Below are 24,813 nucleotides of genomic sequence, written 5' to 3'. Positions count from 1 at the left end.
CTACACTCGTTTCTTCAAGTATTCGGGTTATGCCCTCCTGTGGCAGTTTCAAGTTGATACTTACACCGAAGTCTTTGGTTGGCTCCGAATGGAGTTTTGTACAGGGTGAAAGAGAGATGGGGAGCTGGTTTCATTCTTCTATATACATATCCAGCAACTCCAGCAACATTTGCTGAAAATGTGCCCCTTTCTCCAATATGTGTTTTTGATACCATAGTCAAATTAGGTGGCTGTAACAATACAGGTTAATTTCTGGATGATTTATTTTATTCCATTGCTTTAAGTGTCTGCTTTGTGCTATTAACATAGAGGGATTTGGAGTTTGGTTCGGTTTTGTTCCTATGGCTCTATAGTGTAATTTGCAATTGATATTTCCAGCATTGCTCCTTCTGCTTAGAATTGTTTTGTCTATTCAAGGTCTTTTTGTGCTCCCATTGAATTTTAGGATTCTTTAATTTTATAACAAAGAGTCACTGAAATTTTTGTAAGAATTGTGTTGAGTCTGTAGAAAACTTTTGGTAAGATAAGCATTTTTACAATATTGATGTGATTACCTAAGAATATGTGAGGCCCTTCAATCTTCTAATGGCCTCTTCAATTTTGATCTTTAGGGTCTTAAAATTATTTTGTTGGCTATGTTTATTCTTGGGTATTCTTAAGCTAGTATGAATAGTAGTTTTCTATTGATTTCTTTCCCAGCAAGTTAGTTATTAGTATATAGGAAAGATACAGATTTTTATATTCTGCTAGTTTGTTGAATGTGTTTATCAAGTCTAACAATTTTTTACTGGAGTTGTGAATGCCATGACATCTATAAATTGGAGCACTTTGATCTCTTCCTTTGATATTTGTGTATCTTTTCCTCTTGTTATATTACTCTAGATAAGACTTCAAGTGCTCTGATGAATAAAAGCAGGAAGAGTGAGCACTCTTATCTCATTTCAAATTTTGGAGGAAATCCCCTAGCTTCATGTTCAGTGAGAGTCCTTGTCTCAATGGAACAAAGTAGAGAGTAATAGAGCAGGACACCTGACATCTGCTAATGGCTATGCATACACACACATAACCCTACCTATGCACACACACACACACACACATACAGAGCAAAATGATAAGTGTCTGTAGAGCCATATAGTTTAACCTGATTTAAGCATTACTTGGGATATACATACACAAACATCACATAGTACCCAATAATGTGTATAATTTTATTTCTATGTATCAGTTATAATTCAAGTTAAATACTTAAAATTTCTATTTTATTTTCAAGAATCATATTGAGACTATAGAAAGCTATAAATATGTCTCTTCATTTGTCATCAGTTATTTATAAATGCCTTATCCCAGCATGCAATAAGAGCTGTGTGGTTATCATCAAACATGGTAAGTGCTTTTGCTTGCAAACCTATACATATGATAATATCATAAACCACACAAGGTAAAAATGACTGTATAAAAATTGATAAAATACAAATTAAACTATACAACAACAAATAGAAGCCAAATTTGAAATGTAAATCAATGAAAAAATATCAACAATACACATCTTTAAAAAGGCATAATTAGCCGGGTGTGGTGGTGCACACCTTTAATCCCAGCACTCGGGAGGCAGAGACAGGTGGATTTCTGAGTTTGAGACCAGCCTGGTCTACAAAGTGAGTTCCAGGACAGCCAGAGCTATACAGAGAAACCCTGTCTCGAAAAAAAAAAAAAACGGCATAATTAATATAGATTAAGAGAGGGGATAATGGGAGGATTTTTTGGAAGAGTACAGAATTTTTATTTAGAAATAAAAGCTTTAAAAAAAAAGAGCCTATGTCTAAGGGCAAGTCAGGAATAGCAAAAGAACATATCATGTAACCACAAAAAAATGAGTAATAGAGTATGATTTAAATCAGTTATACTCTTTCAAATTGCTAACAAATATTAACATTTTAACAGCCAGAAACAGAACTAGTTTTTACACAATTTCTCTATTTGTTGTTTGCCTCTGTGTGTGTGTGCACGCATGTGCGCGCACCACAGCACATGCATGCATATTAGAAGGCACCTAATGGAAGTAGGTTCTTTCCCTCCACCATATAGGTTCTAACTAACTAATATCTTCAGGTTCAGCAACAAATGTCCTTACCTGCTGAACCATCTTGATGACCCACAGCATGTATTGAAAGATTTTATATATGCCTTCTCAGGGTCACTTTGAATTAACAAATTGGAAAACTCTATAAGCAAATCATGAGAAGCCATTCTTAACCAAATAGACATTCCTACTTCTGCTATTTTAATTTTGAGGCAATAATATAATACATCACTTTAACAAAATATTCCCTAGTGAAAAAAAGAAGTCATAATAATATCCAGATATCAATTATCTATTAAATAAATAATTTCAGTCATTACCATCATAGACAGAAGAAAACTTTCTTCTTACAAATAACTCTGGCCAATGCTCCCTTCATGTCTCTGTTCCTCAGGCTATAGATGAAGGGGTTCAGCATGGGAGTCACCACTGTGTACATCATGGCCATGACAGTTTCCTTCACAGTAGAGTTATCAGCTGATGGACATAAGTACAGACCAATGATTGTCCCATAGAACAGTGACACCACAGACAGGTGGGACCCACAGGTGGAGAAGGCTTTACGGATGCCTCGAGCAGACGGGACCTTGAGAATGGAGGACACAATTTGTGCATAGGACACAAGGATGAGCACAAATGGAATGACAAGGATCAGGCCTCCTGTGACAAATATCACCAATTCATTAACGTGGGTGTCAGAGCAGGACAGCTTCAGCAGAGCAGACATGTCACAGAAAAAGTGGGGGATCACATTGTCCTCACAGAATGACAATCTGGCCATGAGCAGGGTATGCAGCATGGCATGGAAAGTGGTCAGCACCCAGGACAGCAGCACCAGACTCACACAGAGGCTGGGGCTCATGATGCTCATGTAATGAAGGGGGAAGCAGATGGCCACATAGCGGTCATAGGCCATGGCCACAAGGAGGAAGCTCTCAAGGTCTCCAAAGAGCAAGAAAAAGTACATTTGTGTCAGGCATCCTGCATAGGTGATGGATGAGTCCTGGCTCTGCATGTTCTGCAGCAATTTGGGCATTGTGACAGAGGAAAAGCAGAGATCAGAGAAGGACAAGTTGCTGAGAAACAAGTACATGGGTGTGTGGAGATGGGAGTCCAGTCGAATGAGGATGATGATGATGAGGTTCCCCAGGACGGTGGTGAGGTACATGAGCAGGAACAGGGCATAGTACAGCTGCTGATGCTCTGTGGGGATGGGCAGGCCCAGGAGGAGGAACTGGAAGATGACAGTTTGGTTCCCTTCTGCCATGCTGGGTCACCAGATTCTTTAAGAGAAAAATTTTAAAGTTCTCTTAAATACAAATAAAAATGAACGAATTTCTATGATACATAATATACTATATGTTCAGTGATTGACTGCACCCTCATCAACTGAAAGAAAGTAAGTTAAATTTTCTTTGTTTGTATGTGGTTTTGACACAGGGCCTCTCTACCTAGCTTTGGCTGTTCTGGAACTCCCTTTGTAGACCAGGTGTCCCTGGGACTGACTCCTGAATGCTGGGATTTAAGGCATCCACTGCCACGCCTGGTTTAAATTTCTTAAACTTATCCCCATGACTAAATCTAAGTCATTTTTCAGTCATTGTCACTGGTTATTAGATAATACAATGGTATTGGCTCTTATTTCCTACCTTAAGCAGTCACAGGTCAACTGCTCAGTTAGTAATGCAATGGCCATTTATTCTCAATAATTGGTACTCTTTTTTTTTCCTGATCATACCTACTGTTTCCTGGGACTTCCTACTAAAAATTCCTCTTATACTTCTATAGCTATAACCCTACAAATGCTTACCTATTTCCATGGTAAAATTCTTAGCTAAACCACTGCTACCTGTAGTACTCTGCCACCAACTGCTTATTGCTTATTTCTCTTATAGGTGTAATGGCTCAGTAGATCTCAAATACCTGTACAACTCACACTACCCTTTTCCCAGTCTTCTCCTCCAGTTTCTCATATTGCAGAGGAAGAAATCCAGTCTCATGTAAAGGGTGTTGGAATTTTTATTCATCTATTCATTCCTAGAACCATCAACATTGAATCTAGCAAGTCCCATATCTTCTGTCATTTCATTTCTAAGTCATCCATGTTAATTCTAATTGCCATTGCAGCTGCCAAGTGTATCGCTTCTGGATGGTTTCAGTGCCTTATTGGAATATTTCATCTCTTTTCTTCCTCACTCTATTTCACTCTTCTCAAATTGTGACTATATGAAATGAAACTGATCGTCATTCTTCAAATTGGGTATGGGGGTCTCTTTCATTTCAAGATCCAAAACTCATTTTAAACACACACACACACACACACACACACACACACACACACACACACACACACAAAACTGATCCTTTCATACCTCCACAGTAACCCTCACATCCCACTTTTATCAACACTAGACTTAAAGGCCGTTATGTCCTAACTCCAGCGCACCATAGTTGATGCTCCTGCTGCCTAGTGCCTTCTGCTCTTAGCTCTCCCATTCAACCAGGCTTACTCTCTGGTATACTATATGTAGCTTAAGCTACTAAATCTTTGGTTCCTTCCTAGGTGAGACCACTTAGTTCTCATTGCACCCTCGTTCCACTCCACAACCTCAACGTCCTGGTCACTGGCTTGAGCTGACTTCTCACCATATGTGTCCACACAGGAAAAGCTGTGTTGTCCTTCATCTTACAGCAGAGCTACAAGGCATGCTGCCTGGATGTGAGTAGAGTTTCTGGAATATTTGTGGGCTGTGCTTGGGGGCTAAGGCATGGGTAGGAACCTGCCTGTAAGTCTTCTTAGACTCACTAGCCTGGAACCATGTAGCTTTTGACAGAGTCTCAGAATTCTCACTGTAACTTCAGACCCCCAGAAAACACATTAGGCTACCCAACACACTAAATTTATTCTAAATTGAAAACCAGACAACCCTGTATGTGTAGCTATGGGCATTTTGTTTCTTGAGTAACAATATCCATATGATTTATTGGTATTAACATGAAAACTACTAAGTTAATAAGTAATTTGACGAGAAAAATGAGTAAAGATGATTTGGGGACTTCATTTCAGTTTGTTTCCATGTACCCATATATCAGTTTCCTCAAAGCTAGAAGAGAAAAGCAGATTAAGGCAGATGAGAAGTCCCTCCCTTGAAGAGAAACAGTTTAGCCCAGTTGCTGAAATTTTAACCTTACCAATGCTATTTAATCTTTCCATACTAATAGTTTTTACATTTAGTCATGATCTCCCAGTGTTGTAGTTGGAAAAGCACCAATAAGATTTTATACACCTACCTTAGGATAGAGCTTCCCTAAGATATGAACAGGATACATCTGTGATATCAAGGCTGTTATGAAGAATAACAAATAACAAGGACACTACTTGCAGATGGTGCCTCTGATCAACACCTGATTTCTAGGGGCTTCATAATGGTGTTCCTCTTTTTTCTCATATTGTACCTGTTCAGTTCTCAGTCTGAACTGCACATAAAAATAACAAAAGGCTTAGACTTAGTCAAAGGAATACCTGGTTATCCTAATAAATTGTGATTCTGATCAGTAAGTCTTGTATCAGCTCAAAATTCTATATTTTAAATATTCAAGCTTTACATTTGGCAATGCTAATTTTGCCGATCTGTGGACCACACTTTGATAATCATACACTTTCTAAAATGACATATTTTATACTGCTCCCCAATTATTGTGATTATAATCTCTTCAAGGGGATTATCCATGCCTTTATAAGTTCCTTGAATAATCCAATATATAACAAGAACATCTGTATAAACTGCTTTCCTAAGAGAGATGCCCTTTTGTTGGCATGATACAATCTTGTGATAGCACACTGCCTAGTAATAGCAATGTACATTATACTAAAAATATTACAGGTGGCAACGTTTAACCAGACCATTTCTATAATGTGGAGAAACCCTTGGAAGCACAGAGAGGGAAAGTATATCTGGGAGAAATAAGTCTTGCAGAGTATCATAAGACTGGGAAATTAAAGTCTTCAATTAAAGTTAGTGAAACAAAGGCCCTAGCTCATTTACCTTCCTGCCAACTTACCCAGAATGTCTGAGAGATTCTAGTGCCATGGCCCAAGATTCTGTTCCCATCTATTCAGCATAGGTATAGGGAAAACAGCCTTTTAGTCATCATCTGAGTCTCTTCCATCCCTGCTCACACTTCCCATTCTGCTCATCTCTGGGCCTAAGGGGCTCTGTATCCCAGAGGAGTCTAGATCCACGAGGAACTCATTAAATAAGACAAACTAATTATTCAAGACCTCCCTAGAACAAATTCTCCTGGAGTCCTGTAGCAGTAGTGACTAACCACTCACTGATCAACTGATCACGTGGTATTGTACTTTGGGGGCCATGGGGATAGCAAGTAGCTCACTGAGAGATGCTTATTCATTGTCTGCCTAGGGAATCAACAGTAGTCCTGCACGTTGGATCCTGTACTGGGGGAGAAAGTTTAAGAAGCCTAAAAATAAATAGAGACCTTAATGTGAAGGCTATAAAATATCTTAGGAGTATTAAAACATAGACTTCATCTTGTGGACAAAAAACTATCAGTGATCTTTGAATACACCTAAAAAATGATACATATTTCAAATTATTTCAAGGGTAGCAGAATCTTTCACTAAAACTAAGCTACCCATGAATATATTTCAGGCAAAAGAAACACTCAGCTATAAGGACCCAAGTATATGAAGACACACAAGAAGGATAAGAAAAAAAAAACTGCTGCATCATGCTCAAGCCTTCCTCTAGCCAAAGTTGAAAATGAAATTGGATTTGTACCTTATTCAGTTGTTTCTAGCTTCTATCTTCTCTAGGAAAATTTTAACAGTGCCCCCACCACCATCCTAAGCAGTCTCCTTAGATGTTAGAATACTTCCCAGTTTCAGCATTTCCATTTGATCATGAGATTATAGTTGATATTTTAAGTTCTCTTCAACACTTATTCTCTGTTCCCTTTTCATTTCAACTAGATTAGCCCTTCATTCCTCATTTAATATGAATCTTCACTGGTATTACCTTCACTGGATTGCAAGAATAGCTACCTTTTGATTTATTAACATAGAAAGATCCCGGAGTTGGCCTTGTTCTTAGTAATATACATTTACATTTCCCAGATCCTTTTAGTTGTGAATGACATTCAGATGTCTGTAGTACGACAGTTTACCCATTCACCTGCCAAAGAACATCTTAGTTGCTCACAATTGGGGAAACTATGGATGAAGTTGGTACAAATAAAATGTCTAGAAATTAAAACTGGGCAGTGGTGGTGCGTTTAATCCCAGTATTCAGAAGTCAGAGCCAGCCTGGTCTACAGATTAAGCTCTAGGACAGCCAAAGCTACACTGAGAAACTCTGTTTCAAGAAAGAAAGAAAGAAAGAAAGAAAGAAAGAAAGAAAGAAAGAAAGAGAGAGAGAGAGGGGGGGGGGAGGGAGGGAGGGAGGGAGGAGGGAGACAAAGCAAGAGGAGAGAGAAGGGAGGGAGGGAGGGAGGGAGGGAGGGAGGGAGGGAGGGAGGGAGGGAGGGGGAGAGAGGAAGGAGGGAAGGAAGGAAGGAAGGAAGGAAGGAAGGAAGGAAGGGAGGAAGGGAGGGAGGGAGGGAGGGAGAGGGGCAGAAGGGGAAGGAAAGGAAAGGAAAGGAAAGGAAAGGAAAGGAAAGGAAAGGAAAGGAAAGGAAAGGAAAGGAAAGGAAAGGAAAGGAGGAAGGAGGAAGGAGGAAGGAGGAAGGAGGAAGGAGGAAAGAGGAAGGAGGAAGGAGGAAGGAGGAAGGAGGAAGGAGGAAGGAGGAAGGAGGAAGGAGGAAGGAGGAAGGAGGAAGAAAGAAGAAAGAGAAAGACATGATCTTTTTCCTAGTTGGATACAAAAAGGAATTTTTTTTCTTGTAAGCAAAAATTGAATTTCTTCAGGCAGTATAGCAAGTCTGTCATTTATTTTGGTTCAGAAACATAAGGAGCCCCTACTTGCTGATTAGCAATCTTAATGTCCACTAGAATAGAGCCATCTGTTTAAAAATGTTCTCAAATACTTCTTGTGTGTAGCATCAGATTCTTTCATCTGTCCTCTCTTAATCTAGACATAGTGATAGCAAGTTTTACAGACTTCAACCTGCTCTGCATTCTCAACCTTCCTAGTGCTGTGAGTCTCATGATGTTACCCTCAAACATAAAATTATTTTTGTTGATACTTCTTAAGTATAATTTTGCTACTGTTATGAATCATAATGTAAACAATTTTGGATATAGAGATTTGACAGAGGGGTCAAGATCCACAAGGTTAAGAACCACAGATGCAGAGTCAGACCTGGTTTACCTTGGGCCTGTTCTCCCTGCTTCTGGTGTTCTATCATTGGGTTCCTCTGGTTCCATGAGTTGATGGTAAATAAGCTACCCTATGATTTGGTCTCCCTTTTCCCTATGCAATGCATTCTGTCTCTCACTCTCTCAATTGGAAAAAACTCTTTGATAATGAGATAGGAAATAAGACTTTTCTTTTTTCTGCCTTTAACATTCACAAGCAAGAAAGAATGAAGCATTTCTTACTGAGAAATGCCTCAAAGCTGTTAATGGCATTAGTGAAGAAAATAAAAATGCTTAGTCTGGACATTTTCCCTGTTGTTAAAACATTTTAGGAGGCATTGGATCACATTAATTGCTCTAACTTTCATCTTGTAAACCAAGGAAAGAGATCAGCTGGAATAAGACTAAGAGTTCATCCAAAAAGCAAGGACAAAAAGAAGGGGAAAAAGGAGAGGCATCAGACATAGATGAGAAGGGACTACAACGAGCGAGAAGAGAGCAATCTGACGCTGTTTGAGGCATCACTACAGAGTGGTAATTATAACTAAAAATTACATTAGGCAGACATCTTTATATCCTAAATTAGTTAACCTTTTCCTGAATGTTAACAGAAAAACTGAAATGGAATGACATACAATAGGTTTAATTCTTTAAATCAACCCAGGAGTACATGAGCAACACTAATTGGAGTCCACTGGTTTATAAAGGTAAGGACACCACGTTGGGTAGATATGGAAGTGGGGATCTCAGAGGAATTGGGGAATGAAAGGAATATGATCAAAATACAATGTATGAATTCTCAACAAAGTAAAATATTTTCTAAATAAAGTGAAGTAACTAAATGGCCTGTGTAAATTAACAATTACATAATAACCCTTGAAACAATACTCATAGCCATCGTGCTCCTGATAATGGAAATGCCTCCAGTATTGTCCCTTAAACTCTGATAGTTTGGAGGCTGCCTCAAATGTATTATCCCATGTTAAAGAAGGACCTACACCTACAGTAAGTAGATTAAGGATCTATTTCTAAGCCGTGCATGGTGGCGCACTCTAATCCCAGCACTCGGGAGGCAGAGGCAGGCGGATTTCTGAGTTCGAGGCCAGCCTGGTCTACAGAGTGACCAGAATAGCCAGGGCTATAAAGAGAAACCCTGTCTCGAAAAACCAAAAAAAAAAAAAAAATCTATTTCTGTCTGTTACAGTGAGCATTTTTACCTCATTATTGAATTTTAACAGATGCAAAAACAGTAAAATTAGTTTACAACACAACATCTACACATACAATTCAGGGATCATCAGAGGAGGGAAGAGGAGGACTATAAGAACCAGAGGACCAGGCTGTTTAGGAGATGGTGACATGACAGGGATGCTGCACCCATAAAAGCTCAACTGTATGGTTACCTAAGCAAAACATGAATTTAAGTAGGCTACCAAAAATAATCCTCCTGCTTTGCTTCCTTTCGAATAACTCAGCTCATTTCAATTATGTACTCCCTTCAAGTGCTGGGGTAGATCCAATGTCTCAATGGCAGGCTCTTACAAGTACAATAGGACACACTCTGCTTACCTTGCATGGTCCTTTGAGGTCACGTCTCTGTTTAAAACACCTGCCTTCCTCAGCCTACATAGTAGTTCTAAAGTAAAGACTGGTCAACAGCTAATGAAGTGTGGAGTGTGAATCAGTTTTAGAGTTCCTTTTACATGCTGAGCTACTGAAGCATGGAAAGATTCTAATGTGTATTTACAGACATGGTCTCAAAGAGAGAACATGAAGAGAGGAATTCAAGTAAAATGTGGTACTTATACAGTAAATCCTGCTAGCAGCCCAAGAGCTTGATTCAAACACTTCCCCTACATATTGTTATATGGGAAAACTTTGTGGTTCATCAATTAACCACTACTGGTAAGTTTCACAACTAACCCTACTCAATTTTAACTCCCTAGCATGCCTCATTCACTATAATAATAAACTTCTTCGAAGGAAAATGAAAAATTATTTTTGTAAAATATATCAGCTTTCTACAAAAAAATGTGGATAGAAAGGAAAATACAGCATCAATACAAATTTCTCTACACCTTTAAGTGTAAACTCAAAATTTTTATTTCAAGAAATTTATCTTCTTTTTTCATTTCTTTTTATTAGGTATTTTCTACATTTACATTTCAAATGCTATCCCCAAGGTCCCCTATACCCTCCCCCTGCCCTGCTCCTTAACCCACCCACTCACAAGATTTTGCTAACAGGACCCTGATATAGCTATCTTTCATGAGGCTATGCCAGTGCCTGGCAAATACAGAAATTTATCTTCTTAGAAAATAAAAAAAAAAAATCGTTTCGCATTTACCAAGATTAGCTCTACTCTGAAATGCACAGAACAACAAAATAATCCATAGCTACACAAAAGAAAATTGTGGTTCTGAGAGGTAAAAGAGAAAGGAAAGTAACTGTTGGTGGATGTGCATTCTTCTGGCAGTGATGACATTGTCTGCATCTAGATAATGGTAATGGTTGCATAACTTGGTGAGCATACTAGAAACTTAAATTATACAATTTAAATGGTGGTTTATCCAGCATAGCTCAATAAAATTTCAAAATTAAAAAAATCTAGCTATGCTGTTTTGGTCAAAAATATAAGAAGAGTTTTACTTTTATAAAAAGAAGTGAAATACAAAAACAAGAGTGATTAAACCATGCAAGTGGTAAAGCAGTGACAGCAAAAGCTCCTGCTCATACTGTGTAATTCCCTTTGTCACTATTTACATTTCATTCGTTACTTTAGTATGATACTTCATCTCAGCATCTGCAATTGTAACAAATGCTTGGAAAGTCTTTTGTTCAGAAGCAGATGCTGGTCTGACAGAAACACACTTGAAAATGTTCTTGTCTGGGTCGTAGTGTCCAACACACCTGTGAACTCGGCCTCTAATCAGTCTTGGAAGTTCACGATCCTGTTTTTCAAAAATAAAAGTCAAAAATTAGTTATTGCATCATCTAAAGCTTGATGTTTAACATAATAAGATCAATTAAGTTGATGATCATATTGGTCAAATATGATCAATGAATCACCCTGAATGGTATTACAATATCATTATCTCTGTTACTTACAATATCATCAGGCATGCACAGGTAACCTGTCACAGAGGGATGGTCCTATCCTGGATAGGGTGTCTAATGAACTAGCAAGAAGTTGCTTCCTGGAACATTTAAGAATCCTCCCCATGGAAGGAGTTACAGAGACAAAGTTCAGAGCAGAGACTGAAGGAACAACCATCCAGAGTCTGCCCAACTTGGGAATCCATCCCATAAACAACCACCAAACGCAGACACTAAGCAGATGCCAACAAGAGCCTGCTAACAGGAGCCTGATATAGCTGTCTCCTGTGAGGCTCTGCCAGTGCCTGGCAAATACAGAAGTGGATGCTCACAGTCATCCATTGGTCAGAGCACAAGGTCCCCAATAAAGGAGCTAGAGAAAGTACTCAAGGAGCTGAAAGGGTCTGAAGCCCTATAGGAGGAACATCAATATGAACTAACCAGTACCCCCAGAGCTCCTTAGAACTAAACCACCAATCAAAGAAAACACATGGGGGAACTTGTGGCTCTAGCTGTATATGAAGCAGAGGATGGCTTAGTAGGTCATCAATGGGAGGAGAGGCCCTTGGTCCTGTGAAAGCTCTATACCACAGTATAGGGGAATGCCAGGAACAGGAATAGGGAGTTGGTGGGTTGAGGAGTGGGGGTAGGGGAGATTAGGGGATTTTCGGAGGGGAAACTAGGAAAGGGGATAACATTTGAAATGTAAATAAAGAAAATATCTAATAAAAAAAGAATCCTCCCAATAACGGCTCATGGATTATGTACTCTTTTGCTAACAGAATTTCTACTGCAATAGGACTATGGTCTGTAGTTTCATCTTTTCTTAGCATAGGCACTGAAAATTAACAGGTTAAAATACTCACAATTTCATAAAATACACATGGAAGAATATTTTTCCCATCTCTCATAAGAAAAGTCTTTGAATAATGTGGGCCAGATGTGACAGCTGAATCCAGGACAGCTAATCAATATTAAAGAAGGGAAATGAATATAGATAAACATAAATAAAACTTAACAAAGAATTTGGTTATTTAAATGTCATCCCATAACATCTCTCCCAGTTTTACTTATACAGTGGTGTTTTACAGAGGAATTTTGTGTGTTCTGTAGACTGCATGAATTTCAGAGCCATAACAACAATAAAATGCACTATAACAACAAATAAGTATCATAGTTTAATGAAAACAACATTGAATTAGAATTCTACTGTCAGGTCTTCAGCTTAATACTATTTTATGGCATTGTTTAAACTTGATTTGTTTTATTTTCTAAAATGAAATATATTCATGTACAAAATGTTCATCTCTCAAAGCTGTTTCTTCCATCTATAAAATTTAAGTCCTAATTCACATTTAACTCCATAAATTTTATCAAATGGTGTTATTCATCCATTTAATAACCATCTCCTGAGTACTGATAGTAGACATCTGTTATTTTGAAGACAACCTAAATTTCCCCTAATATACATAAGCTCCTTTTTCCAATTTGTATTTTCTTCATGATATCCTAGGTATTCCTAATGGCATTAAAAATATCCAAAATAAAGCCGGGCAGTAGTGGCACATGCCTTTAATCCCAGCACTTGGGAGGCAGAGGCAGGAGGATTTCTGAGTTCGAGCCCTGCCCAGTCTACAAAGTGAGTTCCAGGACAGCCAGGACTAAATTGAGAAACCCTGTCTCGAAAAACTGAAAAAAAATTCCAAAATAGTAAGTATTATTGAAGTATTCTTGAAATATTATACCTACCCAATATTTCAAAAAGAAGTACAGTTTTCTGCACATGTGCTCGCCAATACTTCATACTTTCAATAACTGCAGAAATAATTCTTAAAGAATTATCTTTTTCCTTTAACTGATGCAAAGTACCTTCCTTTCAGGAAAAAAAGCATAGCATTAGAAAAGTGTTTCACTTTATTCATTATACTCTTTGATCTATGCAAAGTCTAGCTTCTTATAAGTAAGTCTGTAAATGTGTAAAAAGAACCACTAAAAGTTACAATGCAAGTAAATCCCCAAATTAAACCCATCATTACATTTCACTGCATTATAGAGTGAAAACCAGAATATACTTAAAATAAGAAGAGAATCACGGAGTCAGAGAGATGGCACAGTGGACAAGGCACTTGCCATATAAACCTGATGACATGAATTTGATCCCCAGAATTCATGAAAAGATGGAAAAAGGAAAAACAACTCCACAAAATTGTCCTCTGACCTCCACAAATACTTCTCCTACCCACATCATACACACAATAATAAGTAAAGTGTTAAAAGATTTACTTATATTGTTATTCATTTACTCCATTAACTTTCTCCTCCACTGAATAAGCATTACATGCCAGCACCTTTACAAACAAGTAAGTAAAGAATCCCTACCCACACTGTAAACACATTGATTCATTCATTCACTTAACAGGTACCTTTTTAAAACTGAAGAAAAATAAGCATAGAAGTAGAAGGGGAACAAAAGGTAGAGAGGGGAAATAAGTATGAATGATGCAAATATAATTTTCATAATGAAACCCTCTACTTTGTAGTATAATATACACTAATAAAAAATGTAATTGCTTTTGGGGTATCCAATCTGTGCCAAAGCTACTCAAGAAACAGCAGTGAGCAAACAAGCAGGCATGGTGGCACATACAGGAGGCAGAAATAGGTGGGTTTCTGTGAGTTCAAAGATAACCTGATCTACATAGCAGGTTCCAGACTACCCTAGTGAGTGCTGCATGGTGGGACCCTGTCCCAAAAACAAGAACAATGACGATGACGATGATGATGATATATCTTCACATTTATAATCTAAAACAGTATTCATCAAACAAATGATTAAATAAGTATAATAAAACATTAGAAATTGTTATCATCTGTGCACAAAAATAATAGAATGAAAAGACAGAGACAGGGTTTATCATTTTAAGTGAATAGTTAAGTGGGGGCAAAGACTAGCACATTTAAAAGTGCTGAAATAGAAAAGTTCTTGCATTTTTTGTACTTTGTATTTTTTTAGCAGTCTCAACTGACCTGGACCCCCAAGATCTCTCAGACACTGAGTCACTATCCAGGCAGCATACACCAGCTAATATGAGGCCCCTGACACATATTAGCAGAGGACTGCCTGGTCTGGCCTCAGTGAAAGAAGATACACCTAACCCTCGAGAGACTTGAGGCCCCCCAGGAGTGGGGAGGCCTGATGGGGTTAGGGTAGGGGTAGGAATATCCTCTTGGGGATGGGGTGGGGGAGAGATATGGAATGGGGAGCAGTTGAGGGGCAGACCAGGAAGGGGATAAAGTCTGGACTGTAAAAAAGGATTAAAGAATAAAAGAAGATAGATTTTAAAGAAAAAAAGATTTATTTTCTTTTATGTGTATAAGTGTTTTGTATGTATATTTATATATGTATGTACCTTGTGCCCACAGAACAAGACTTTCAGAATGTTGTGAGCCATTGTGTGGCTGCTGGGAAGAGAGTCAAAGTCCTTCAGAAGTATAGCCAGTGCTCTTAACTACCAAGCTATCTCTCCAGCACCATACTTTATGGACTTTTTAAGATCTGAAAACAAGCCTTTAATCCCAGCAATTGAAATACAGAGGCAGGAGAATCTCTATGAGTTTGAGGCCACCCAGGTCTATATAGTGAGTTCGGGGCAACACAGTGAAACCCTATTTCAAAACAAACAAAAATACTAACTTTCAAGGGTTAGGGCACAATTTTCTTTTGGGGAATGAGAGTTGTAAAGAGTACCTAATGAAACTTTTTTTCCAAAATTTCCCTATCTTCTCCCTCCTAAGCAAGATTTGAACATGCCTCCTTGAAGATGACTGCCACAGTGAGTCATTGTTACTAAGGTGACAGTGTCATATCATTCTGTGTACAAGGTAACAGGGTATTGAGAATCTCGATAAAATATGCTATATTTCCAGAGACACAGAATTTGCCCTAATTTCTTGCTAAAATCAATGCTGTCCAGATTATGTTCAGAACAAATGCCAGAGTACTTAAGCACCCAAACACTAACAGCAGTAAGAAGTTGAAAGAGCAGTGTGAGAAAAATAAAATTGCTAAGACCATGAAAACTAGGCCCATAGAGGGACACAGACATTGAAAAAAGGAAATCTCCACCTCTCCTCACATTGACATCCTCCCAGTGACTCCTGTTGGCTGAAGGCAGAAAACAAGGATGCCAAGGTGAGGCACCAGGTAGGACAATGCATCTTGCCAGAACACAAATATTCACAGAACAATAATCCACTGGGCCTTGGGGTGAGGTGTGAGAGAGAAGATAACCTGCACATGTGTAGAAAACATTTCAAAGAACAATCAGAAATGCAGCTTAGTAAAAGGTACATGTTCTCTCGACTATAAATCAAAGCAGAGAGATAATGTAGTATTCGCCATATTCACCCCAGCGTGAAGAGTTTTAGATGAGCAGCACTTTTCAATATGATGTAGAAGGCAAGAAAGGCAGAGCAGGACCAGATTATAAAGCAGAAGTCAGCAAACTATGGCCTACACCCCAAGTCTAACCTAACCCACTATTTCTGTCAACTTCTACTGGACCACAGCCATACTCATTCATTAGTGTGCTATCTCTGGCTGCTTCCAAGTTACAATGGCAGAGTTTAGTCTTGTAGTAAAATAAATGCAGCAAAGACAGAATGATCTATAAAATCAAAAATGTTATGTGGCACTTTGCAGGACAATATTTCTGATATCTTTGGGGAGGGGGAAATGACATAATAAAAAGCATGGATTATTTCTACAAGCAATGGATAAACTATTGTTACTTTAATAATTAAAAGAGTAGAACCAGAATCCAGTAAGAAATTCTAGGGTCATTATTAAAAAAAAAAAAAAAAACTAAGACATTAAGACATTAAAAAAAAACCAACACTGCTCTACTCCAATTGGGAAGCTGGATATTTATGCTAACCTACATATACCATGTATGTACCTTTCTAAATATTTACTACAATGCTTAAATGTGTAAATAAGCTATTCATTAATATTTACATGTTTACCTTCAGAGAATTTTCTCTTGGAATATCTCCCAACACTGTTTTCTTAAATGGATTTTGTTGAAAACTTGGTTTAAATGCCTGCAGTGCACTGGCTCTGTCTGGGCCTTTCATTGTAGAGCCAGGCAGTTTTGATAAACATGTTTGTCGGGGTACTTCAGCTTCTTTATGTCCAGGTAAGTTAGGAAATTCAGGTGTTTGGAACTGTTTTTGTTGTTGAGCTCCCAAATTCACTGGACAAGAACTGAACTCACTGTTTGCCGCAGGGCTTACAGTTTTATGCTGAGGTCGAAAATCCCAAGTTCTCAAGCTAGTATTTCTGTTGTTGCCTCTGTAGCTGTAAAACAAAAGCATACTTCTCTGGGTCTTCATTTTTAGGAACAACTGATGAAATTTTTCATTATTCTGACAATCTGTGGTTTATAGCTACAAAGTAGTAAGACATTTGAAACACATCACTCATTACACAATGATATAATATATTATTACTTCTCTTTCAAGATGAAGAGCTAGAGTTTGGGGGAAGTAGTAACACATACAAAGTTAAACAGCAAGTCACTGGCAAATTCAGAAATCAGAGAAGACCAGTCTCCCGACTCAGTATACGTTGCTACAAATATATGTTTATGATATTTGAGCCTCCACATAACAGTAGTTTCTAAGTAGAAATATTTTTGAGGGCTTTTACTTAATTCTTTATACATTTATCTTGAAATTTTCAATAAAGTTTAAAAAAAAAAAAAGTTACAGCTTGCCTGTAAGGCTGTCTCATGTTTTATGCTTTAACAAGCCCTACTAAACAACATGTTATAGCATTTCTTTACTACATTATTTGTAAAGCTTGTCAGTATGGGGTGTTAATAAAGCCAAAAAAAAGTATAATTTCTAAGTAGACCAGTTAAGGGGTATATGGGAAGAGGAAATTAGTCCAACTCACAAAGTCTTAATCATGAGTAATTTTCCTTGAAATACCTGCATTACAAGGCAAAAAAATACAACCCATCCATTGTTTGGGGGGAAAAAAGACAGGGAGAATCTAGTGATCAGCATAAGGACTACGTGTTTTTTTTTTTAAGGACTAAGTTTTATGGGGCCTAAGGTTTATAGTTTGAGAAATACTGTTAACAAATTAACTATAAATTTAAGAATAAAGGGGTAAAAATATCATAATTATGAATCTTTAAATTATAAATACCAAAACATCATTAATATCAAAGAAAATATTAGAATTGTAGTTATTAATAGTTATTTCCTCAGAATTAAAACATTCCTTCCTTAATGGAAGAAGGAGGCTCAAAAGATTGAGGTAGCTAATGAAATTCAGAAAACTACCAGATCCTTCCCACAGTTATATAAGCAGGGGAAAAAGAAAGTTGCAGAAAGGAAACTCCAGAGATGAGTTTTTGTGGAGTCATCAGCCATATTGGGGTAAAGTTTTCCATGAGGGAGCTGCCTTTGAGTCCTCCATGCTCCTATGTGTAACACCTCACACATGCTTTTTATTACAAAGAAATCATTGAGAATCACCACAAAGCATGTCATGTAAGTTATATTTCCAGAAAATAAAGAAAAACAGAATTTACTCTGATGCCTTCCTAAAAACAGTAACTTTTATATCTCTGAGTAGAACAAACACAGAACACTTAATCAAAACTAGCAAATATATATTATTTGTTATTATAGTATATTATTAAATATTATTCTAAAATATTCTAGTGCACCTGAAAAAATGTTCAACATCCTTAATCATCAGGGAAATGCAAATCAAAACAACCCTGAGATTCCACCTCACACCAGTGAGAATGGCTAAGATCAAAAATTCAGGTGACAGCAGATGCTGGCGAGGATGTGGAGAAAGAGGAACACTCCTCCATTGTTGGTGGGATTGCAGGCTTGTACAACCACTCTGGAAATCAGTCTGGCGGTTCCTCAGAAAATTGGACATAGTACTACCGGAGGATCCAGCAATACCTCTCCTGGGCATATATCCAGAAGAAGCCCCAACTGGTAAGAAGGACACATGCTCCACTATGTTCATAGCAGCCTTATTTATAATAGCCAGAAACTGGAAAGAACCCAGATGCCCCTCAACAGAGGAATGGATACAGAAAATGTGGTACATCTACACAATGGAGTACTACTCAGCTATTAAAAAGAATGAATTTATGAAATTCCTAGCCAAATGGATGGACCTGGAGAGCATCATCCTGAGTGAGGTAACACAATCACAAAGGAACTCACACAATATGTACTCACTGATAAGTGGATACTAGCCCAAAACCTAGGATACCCACGATATAAGATACAATTTCCTAAACACATGAAACTCAAGAAAAATGAAGACTGAAGTGTGGACACTATGCCCCTCCTTAGAAGTGGGAACAAAACACCCATGGAAGGAGTTACAGAAACAAAGTATGGAGCTGAGATGAAAGGATGGACCATGTAGAGACTGCCATATCCAGGGATCCACCCCATAATCAGCTTCCAAATGCTGACACCATTGCATACACTAGCAAGATTTTACTGAAAGGACCCAGATGTAGCTGTCTCTTGTGAGACTATGCCGGGGCCTAGCAAACACAGAAGTGGATGCTCACAGTCAGCTAATGGATGGATCACAGGGCTCCCAATGGAGGAGCTAGAGAAAGTACCCAAGGAGCTAAAGGGATCTTCAACCCTATAGGTGGAACAACATTATGAACTAACCAGTACCCCTGAGCTCTTGACTCTAGCTGCATATGTATCAAAAGATGGCCTAGTCGGCCATCACTGGAAAGAGAGGCCCATTGGACACGCAGACTTTGTGTGCCCCGGTACAGGGGAACGCCAGGGCCAAAGGGGGGGAGTGGGTGGGTAGGGGAGTGGGGATGGGTGGGTAAGGGGGACTTTTGGTATAGCATTGGAAATGTAAATGAGCTAAATACCTAATAAAAAAAATGAAAAAAAAAAAAATATTCTAGTGAAGTGAAGAAATATAGGCTCATAAAGACTAATGTCATGGTCTCGAATATGTGGATCCTAGCTTCAATTTCTTAGAAGTATTTTTTTTTAATTTAGAGTACCTGTACAGGCTAAGAAGCTAGAAAGGGGATGTTGAGGAAGTACCATAAGGGGAACATAGCAGAAGATACGTAATATGTAAAAGTAAGTTTTATTCACCAGATGTAATTGACAACTTGGAGTTTTACAGCTGAATAAGCTTACCCTTTCTAGAACTCTGGTTGGCTGGTTCAACTCAGCTTTTCTGGCTCAAAACTCCTCTCCAAGATGACTATTCAAACTGACTTCTCTCAGCTTCTCTGTGAATTGGTCTGCTTAGAAAACTGCCTCTGAATTCCACAAACTAAACTTCACTGACTACATAAACTGAAGGAAACCGTATGAACTCAACTGCATTCAACTGAACTGCACTGAACTGATCTGAACTGACTGCACTGCACTGCACAGCACTGCACTTATCTGAGCTGAACTGAATGGAACTGACTGAAGTCCACTGCGTTGAACTGGCCTCTCCTCCAGACTCACTCGCTCTGCACTTCTCTTATGTCACTTCTCTTTCCTGTCTGTTCTCCTGAAAGTTGGATGTATTCTATATCTGACTCATTCTGTCAAATCTTTCGTTGATTTGACACTTGTCTGCCATCAATTAGACAACATTTTCAAACATGGCTGCATTCTTCTACAAACTGACCTTACCTACATTGTTTGAAATTAAAGGTGTATACTAAGGGTGTGTCTGTATTCCAGCCAGAGGGATTAAAGGTGTGTGGTGTGTCTGGAGCAGGATCACACAGGCCTAAGTCTTTGCATGTGATCCCTTGCCCGAGCAGTCATAATGCTGGATTAAAATTCCTCCGCAGTGATATAGTAGTAGAGATGGGGAATGATATGGGAGGAAGGGTTTATGTAGGAATGAGCATAGGTATACAGGGAAGATAAGGGGCATAGCCAAAACAAAAATATATACGAAAAAACTATATGAAAACCCATTTTAAGTCAGTTTAAACTTTCCATGTATTCTACTTTCATAGATCAAAGCAAACTACAGATCAAAAATATTTAGAAAAAAATTACATCTATACCAAACATATACTTTGTCATTATTTCTTAAGTACACAAACTATATGACATTTACATTGTATTACATTGTGTAATTTAAAGTATACAGGAAGGTATACATAGATTATATTCAAGTATTAGTTTGTTAGTAATGTAGAAATTTCCTAAATGTACTTATAAGAAAGAAAAAAATTTTAAAGGAAAGAAGAGAAAGAGAAAACATATGCAGACTCACCCCCAGGCACTTTGGCTTCTTTCAGCATTTGATTGAATAGATTTAGACACAGAATCTTGACTTCTCCAGGGATAAGAAGCAGAAGCTGGTATTTGCCTTTCAAAGAAAATTCTTGTTAAACACAATTTGTTTTCAAATTGATAAATGTAAAATGTATACAGAAAGTAACACCAGTAAGTAACAGACACACATGTATTGGTTCATATTTTTTTTCACATACCCTGTATTCACTGTTTTCTTTAAAGGAGCCACCTCTGGATTCACAGCTTCCCACGCCCAATCTCAGAAGTATAAGAACACATAAAAATAAGATTTTATTTTCAAAAAATTCCTTACATTTATTTAATTTGGTAGTTCTCACAAGTTGAAAAAATAGGCACAGTCTTTAGTAGCACTTGATTGAAGAATTTGTCACAGCCTGCCTAATTTTATAGATGTCTTTCTTACCCACTGTATTTAAGCAAAGATAGTTTAATCTGTCTTTTCCACAACTGATCCTAACATAGTGCCTTGTAATTGGCAACATAAATTTAGTTGAATCCAATGTTTCTTAAATTTTATGCCACCCACATCAAGAAATGCATTATAACTGGTAAACTCTGTGAAACTAACAGAGAGACACAGAGTCAGAGTAAGATAAAAAAAATTTAACATGAAATCTAACTCTTACTATGTACAGTATATACTTCCATATACATTTTCTACTCTGTTCTAGTTACTCTCTTATATCCTTAATTTCTATTTTTATGTTTTAATTATTTGCATATGGGGGGCATAGTGCACATGAGTGTAGATGCTCATGGAGGCCAAAGGATGTCCTGGAGGTGTAAAGTAGTTCTAGGACACCTGACATGGGTGTTGGGAACCAAACGCAGGTCCTTTGAAAGACTAGTGAGTCCCTTAACCATTGAACCACATCTCTTTTCCCATATTCTCTTTTTATAAATGTTGATTGTATTCTAGACTAATAGGCCAAGACAAAAATTCACATTTCCTCATGAGATAGCTCACACTTATAATTTTTCAAGATCAGTATTCATGCTACTTATAAATCATTTTAAATGAGAAAGATTTTAAGTGATGGTGAATGTTAACTTGTGCCTGTCCATGTGAATTTCTACTTTTTATACATAAAATAGGAATAAGGGTCACAGATGACTCTGTGGGTAACGGCACTGCCATGCAAGCCTGATATGCTAAGTTTAATACCAGAATCTCACATTATAAGGAGAGAACTGACTCCCAAAATTGGTTCTCTGACCTACACACACACACACACACACACACACACACACACATACACATACACACACACACACACACACACATATACATATACATATACATACACATACACATATACATATACATATACATAGATATAGATATAGATATCATGGTATGCATACAACTATACTCATACACACACAATAATAATAAAATTCAAATTTTAAAAATGGAAACATTATATGTTACCTTTATACTTTAAATTACTAGTATAGAAGAAAAAATGAATTCATCAAAGTCTATGAAAGCACACTGAAAAAATTTTAAATATGAGTATTGCTAGACATAAAATTATTTAATATTTTATTCATATGATTCCATTAATAATTTTAAAGTTTGTTTCTAAAATTTAAACATACATAACCAGAATGTGCCAAATATATTTCAGAATATCTCCCTATCGGTGATTTCTCCCAGAAGGAAGTAAAAAGACAGTGAATATTGAGTCAGTGAGCAAGATGGCTTAGTGGGAAGCCTTGCCATCAAGCTTAATGACCTGAGTCTCATCTCTAGAACACACATGCACACACAAATAAATAAGAAAAGTAAAGTCTCCCAGCACTCACCACTATAGCTATTTGGTTCCCAGATGACAAGATTTTAGTGGTCTCACTTAAAATGTAACACATATTAGAAGCTTCCTGACTCTAAAACTTCATTAAATTTTACAAAGAGTTACAAAAGACAGTCAGTCTCTGAGAAGTAGAGAGAGAGAGAGTATGTAAAGTCCCAGCAATGGCAACTATCAAAATGTGCTGGTTTAATCTATAAGGAAGCATACTAGATGAAAGGATCTTAGACCATTTGGGCTATCACAAAATATCTTCTATTTGTAATTTACAAATAGAAATTTTGATAGTGCTGAAGACTAAAACATATTTGATTGAGATGACAACAAACTAGGTGTTTGGTGAAAGCTTGTTCTTGCTCCAGAGAGAGCCCCTCTAAGTGTCCTCACAAGACAGAAGCAGCATACTTCATCTCTCCTTTATAAGGCTACTAGTCCTTTCGTAGGGGTGGAATCCTCACAACTCTAAGTACCTCCTAAAGGTTTATCTACTACTCAATGGTTAAGTTTCAACTTAAGAATTTTCAGATCCCAGAAAATACTGAGGGAGACAACAGAGAAAAGACAGGCAAAAAGAAAGCCACGACTATAACCAAGCACCAGAAATTTCTGGGCTTATTCTTTTTCTACTATCTACTTTTTTCCACTTTTTTTAAACTCTATATACACTTTTTCCTGTTTCTGAGGTAACTCTAACCCTTCCATCCTTTCCTAAAAAATATATATCACAGTATTCTATGTTCTGAGAAAGAAAAATAGTCTTTGCAATGTAGGTTCCTACTTTATTAGAACAAAGGCTCCAAACATAAAGATAGACTCCATTTAAATGCTAAGCCATCCTCGTATACTAGGCAACTCAAAACTCCTGTGCTGGAATGTTCAGGAGGAGCCAAGTAATCTCTATATCTGGGCAGTGAAAAGCAGCAGGGACATTCTGCAGTGAGAGACCCAGTAATTTTCTACTTTCTAGTTCTTGTCTATTGAAATTTTTACTTATTCATTTTCTTACCTGTTGGAAAAGAAGGGGAACCGTAACTGTCAGAAACAGTACTGACACCTGGATCATTCTGAAGTGGATTAGAAGTTAATGGCTGTCTGTTCCTCTTTTTCTGATTGAACAATGGCACAGGCAAACAGCCTACATAGAATGTACCAATAAATTAGTATTAAATAGGTAAATAAGATGTATACGTCTAGAATAATTTCCATTAATAATATGTAATGATGTACAGTTTACTATCTACTTCTATATGCTAATACACTACAGATATATTTCTATGCCCTTGAAATAATTTTTGCAAACTTTTGGAAGCCCACATAGCTTACCAGTGTCTCTAAAGTCCTTTCTTCTCCTGTCTCTGTTTTTATTCCCAAACCTTTCCCAAATCTATCTTTTATTTCCTGAATTTCCCTCTTCTGTTTGTCTATTTCCTTAGCTGCAGAGTGCCTATAAAATATATCAAAGCTAAGAAAGAAAACCATGCTTTCCAAAAATCTAACCATATTTTAGACCACCAGCCTCTCAGACCATAGTTACCAAACTTTAGTTTGATTAAGATTTATCCTGGAATTCTGATTAACATATAGGTCCCAAGGTCACAATCTCCAATGTTGAAATTTTTATTTCAATTATTTACTCTGGAACCCAAAATTATACTTTCAATAAGCACCCCTGGTATCTATAATGATATTTTTCTATGGATCATTTTTAAATATCTTAAGACAGTAGTTCTCCACCCTTCTAATGTTGTGAGCATTTAATATAGTTCCTCAGGCTGTGGTGACCCCCAACTATAAAGTTATTTCATAGATATTTCATAACTGTAATTTGCTACTGTTACTGAGTTACTGAGTAATTGTAATGCAAATACCTGACATGCAAGATGTCTAATATGTGACCCCCAAAGGGGTCTTGACTCATAGTTTGAAAACCACTTTCTTAAGAGAGTGACAATACCTAACCACCATCACCACTTCCTCCACATGGCAAAGCAGGTCCTTCAGTCAAAACAATAAAGGAACTTTAAAAGCTACAAGAGAATTCAGGATCAAAGAGGTCTTCAAAGCAATAACTAGAAAAACAGAGATAGGAGCCAAGTCTCTAAATCTCAGTTCAGGAACTCTTAACACTACCACTGTCTGCTGCC

At 37.5% G+C, this 24,813-nt stretch overlaps 2 protein-coding genes across 5 annotated transcripts in view; both read right to left on the bottom strand.

Annotated features, from left to right (window-relative positions):
- Positions 1–2,402: 2,402 nt before the first annotated feature.
- Olfr20 (olfactory receptor 20) lies at positions 2,403–6,243 on the bottom strand. Its single transcript, NM_146923.2, has 2 exons — positions 6,143–6,243; positions 2,403–3,363 (listed from the first exon to the last, which is right to left on the bottom strand). Exon 2 carries the CDS (start codon positions 3,345–3,347, stop codon positions 2,403–2,405), a length of 945 nt encoding a protein of 314 aa, NP_667134.2. The 5' UTR covers positions 3,348–3,363; positions 6,143–6,243.
- A 4,266-nt stretch (positions 6,244–10,509) lies between these two features.
- The window catches only part of Spata22 (spermatogenesis associated 22), a 20,033-nt gene continuing 5,729 nt past the window's right edge, over positions 10,510–24,813 (bottom strand). For 2 of the 4 annotated variants that reach the window (XM_011249095.2, XM_011249097.2), the window contains exons 3-9: positions 23,676–23,804; positions 21,032–21,092; positions 20,812–20,907; positions 16,518–16,851; positions 13,242–13,365; positions 12,359–12,456; positions 10,668–11,347 (exon numbers count right to left, since the gene is read on the bottom strand). In XM_011249095.2, the coding sequence (XP_011247397.1) occupies positions 11,156–11,347; positions 12,359–12,456; positions 13,242–13,365; positions 16,518–16,851; positions 20,812–20,907; positions 21,032–21,092; positions 23,676–23,804 (1,034 nt within the window). In that variant the 3' untranslated portion in view covers positions 10,668–11,155. Of the gene's footprint in view, positions 11,348–12,358; positions 12,457–13,241; positions 13,366–16,517; positions 16,852–20,811; positions 20,908–21,031; positions 21,093–23,675; positions 23,805–24,813 lie in introns of all 4 variants that reach the window. The other 2 variants (XM_011249096.3, NM_001045531.1) reach the window with 2 other exon arrangements.

Source organism: Mus musculus, chromosome 11 (assembly GCF_000001635.26).
Source record: "Mus musculus strain C57BL/6J chromosome 11, GRCm38.p6 C57BL/6J".
NCBI lineage: Eukaryota > Metazoa > Chordata > Mammalia > Rodentia > Muridae > Mus > Mus musculus.
Note: the sequence above shows the minus strand (reverse complement) of the source record. Positions and strands in the feature narration are given on the sequence as shown.

Excerpts from the sequence above, each read along its gene's own strand:
- Olfr20 (NM_146923.2), bottom strand. The coding sequence starts at position 3,347 with ATGGCAGAAGGGAACCAAACTGTCATCTTCCAGTTCCTCCTCCTGGGC.